A 1,837-nucleotide genomic window follows, 5' to 3' on the forward strand; every position below is an offset into this window, starting at 1 on the left:
GATGTTTGGGGTAGGTTCTTTACTCAGCGAGTCGTGAGTTTGTGGAATGCCCTGCCAGTAGCAATGGTGGACTCTCCCTCTTTGTGGGCATTTAAGCGGGCATTGGATAGGCATATGGAGGATAGTGGGCTAGTGTAGGTTAGGTGGGCTTGGATCGGCGCAACATCGAGGGCCAAAGGGCCTGTACTGCGCTGTATTCTTCTATGTTCTATGTTCTATGTAATGATGACCTCTACTGACCCTTCCATCTTGTTCTGGATTATTTCAAGATCTCCCCTTCCAATGATCAGAATTTCTTCTGTAAATTTGTGATCTTTTCCAAGGATTATGCTCACTTCCAGGTCCACTTTCAGAACTCGGAGTACATTTTTTAGCCTCTGACATCTTTCCCTCATTTTGCCAACCCATGGAGCTTACGTTCTGTCCCTTACCTTGCACATTAAGGCAATTTTGTTTTGCCAACGCCTTCCCTATAATTGTGGCATTCTTCTATTCACTGGCTCTTTCTGGCATGCACGTTACCTTAGTGCCTACATTTAGTTATTATCTTGTGTGGAAAATAGCGTTATTCTGTCTTTGTATCATTTTGTCCATATTCAGTCAGCCCTGCACCTGCCTTAATGTGGTCCTCATTATTATGCAACATATGATTATGCAAACTGCATGGTGCCTCATTGCTTTCTATGATGGGTCCAGATTCTGTCGGTGTGTACTCATCACCTCAAGGAATGCACCCCGATAGTTTGGTCGCTATGCTGTAAAATTAATTTCTTCACTACGACCTGAGGTGGACCTTCCCATTCATTTTCTGTCCCCCTCTCTATAATACTCCACGTCTCCTGGATTAATATTTATTTCTGAGGGCTATGCTGTCAGGTTGGGTGAAAACCTGAGATGGACCTTCCCATTCATTTTCTGCCCCCCTCTCTATAATACTCCACGTCTCCTGGATTAATATTTATTTCTGAGGGCTATGCTGTCAGGTTGGGTGAATTTTCAGCGAAATCTCAGCTTTAGTGAATGCCTTTAATTTTCAGCGAAATCTCAGCTTTAGTGAATGCCTTTCTCCCTACGTGCTCAGAACAAGTGAAACTAAATGCAGTCCTTTCTTAAACGGAGGGATATTCACTCATAAGTGAAGGAATGTTTTGGAGTTTTCCAGGACATTTTTGGGGTCCATTCTTCTGTTGAACTTGCCCAAGTCTCTGTTTTAATAGTGGGAGGTATCGCCATCCCTGCTACTTTGAGTGACATTTCTGCTTTAAGTGTTGGCAGAGTCAGCTTGCATCGAGGTGGTCTCAGATTGCTGCTATCATTGAGTCCTCTGTCCCTTGTGTTTCCGTTGAATGTGCCTTGTGAACCATGATGGCTGCTGGAAATGAATGGTCCCCCTGGAGTTTCTTTTTTCCGGTTTCAGACGTCTGTTTTGAAAGTGTGGGTTTTGTTCTCTGAAAATCTAATTCCAGTTAATATTAGAATTCTAGCCACCTTTGTCCAGTGAAACAATTTAAACATTTCAACTCCCCCTCCCACTCCACTGAGGATGTGCAGGTCCTGGGCCTCTTCCACCGCCGCTCCCTCACCACCCGACACCTGGAGGAAGAACGCCTCATCTTCCGCCTCGGGACCCTCCAACCCCAGGGTATCAATGTGGACTTCACCAGTTTCCTCATTTCCCCTGCCCCCAGCTTACCCCAGTTCCAACCTTCCAGCTCAGCACTACCCTCATGACCTGTCCTATCTGTCAATCTTCCTTCCCACCTATCTGCCCCACCCTCCTCTCCAACCTATCACCGTTACCCCCACCTCCATCCACCTATTGCATTCCCAGCTACCT

At 45.9% G+C, this 1,837-nt stretch overlaps 1 protein-coding gene across 1 annotated transcript in view; it reads right to left on the minus strand.

Annotated features, from left to right (window-relative positions):
• Nucleotides 1–1,298: 1,298 nt before the first annotated feature.
• Nucleotides 1,299–1,837, minus strand: part of LOC122546787 (integrin alpha-5-like) — a gene marked incomplete at its 5' end in the record, with an annotated part of 13,487 nt that continues 12,948 nt past the window's right edge. Inside the window, one exon of the mRNA XM_043685421.1 lies at nucleotides 1,299–1,456. Coding sequence (XP_043541356.1) covers nucleotides 1,299–1,456 — 158 coding nt within the window. The remainder of the gene's footprint in view (nucleotides 1,457–1,837) is intronic.

The sequence above is a fragment of the Chiloscyllium plagiosum genome, unplaced genomic scaffold, assembly GCF_004010195.1.
Source record: "Chiloscyllium plagiosum isolate BGI_BamShark_2017 unplaced genomic scaffold, ASM401019v2 scaf_2623, whole genome shotgun sequence".
Taxonomy (NCBI): Eukaryota; Metazoa; Chordata; class Chondrichthyes; order Orectolobiformes; family Hemiscylliidae; genus Chiloscyllium; species Chiloscyllium plagiosum.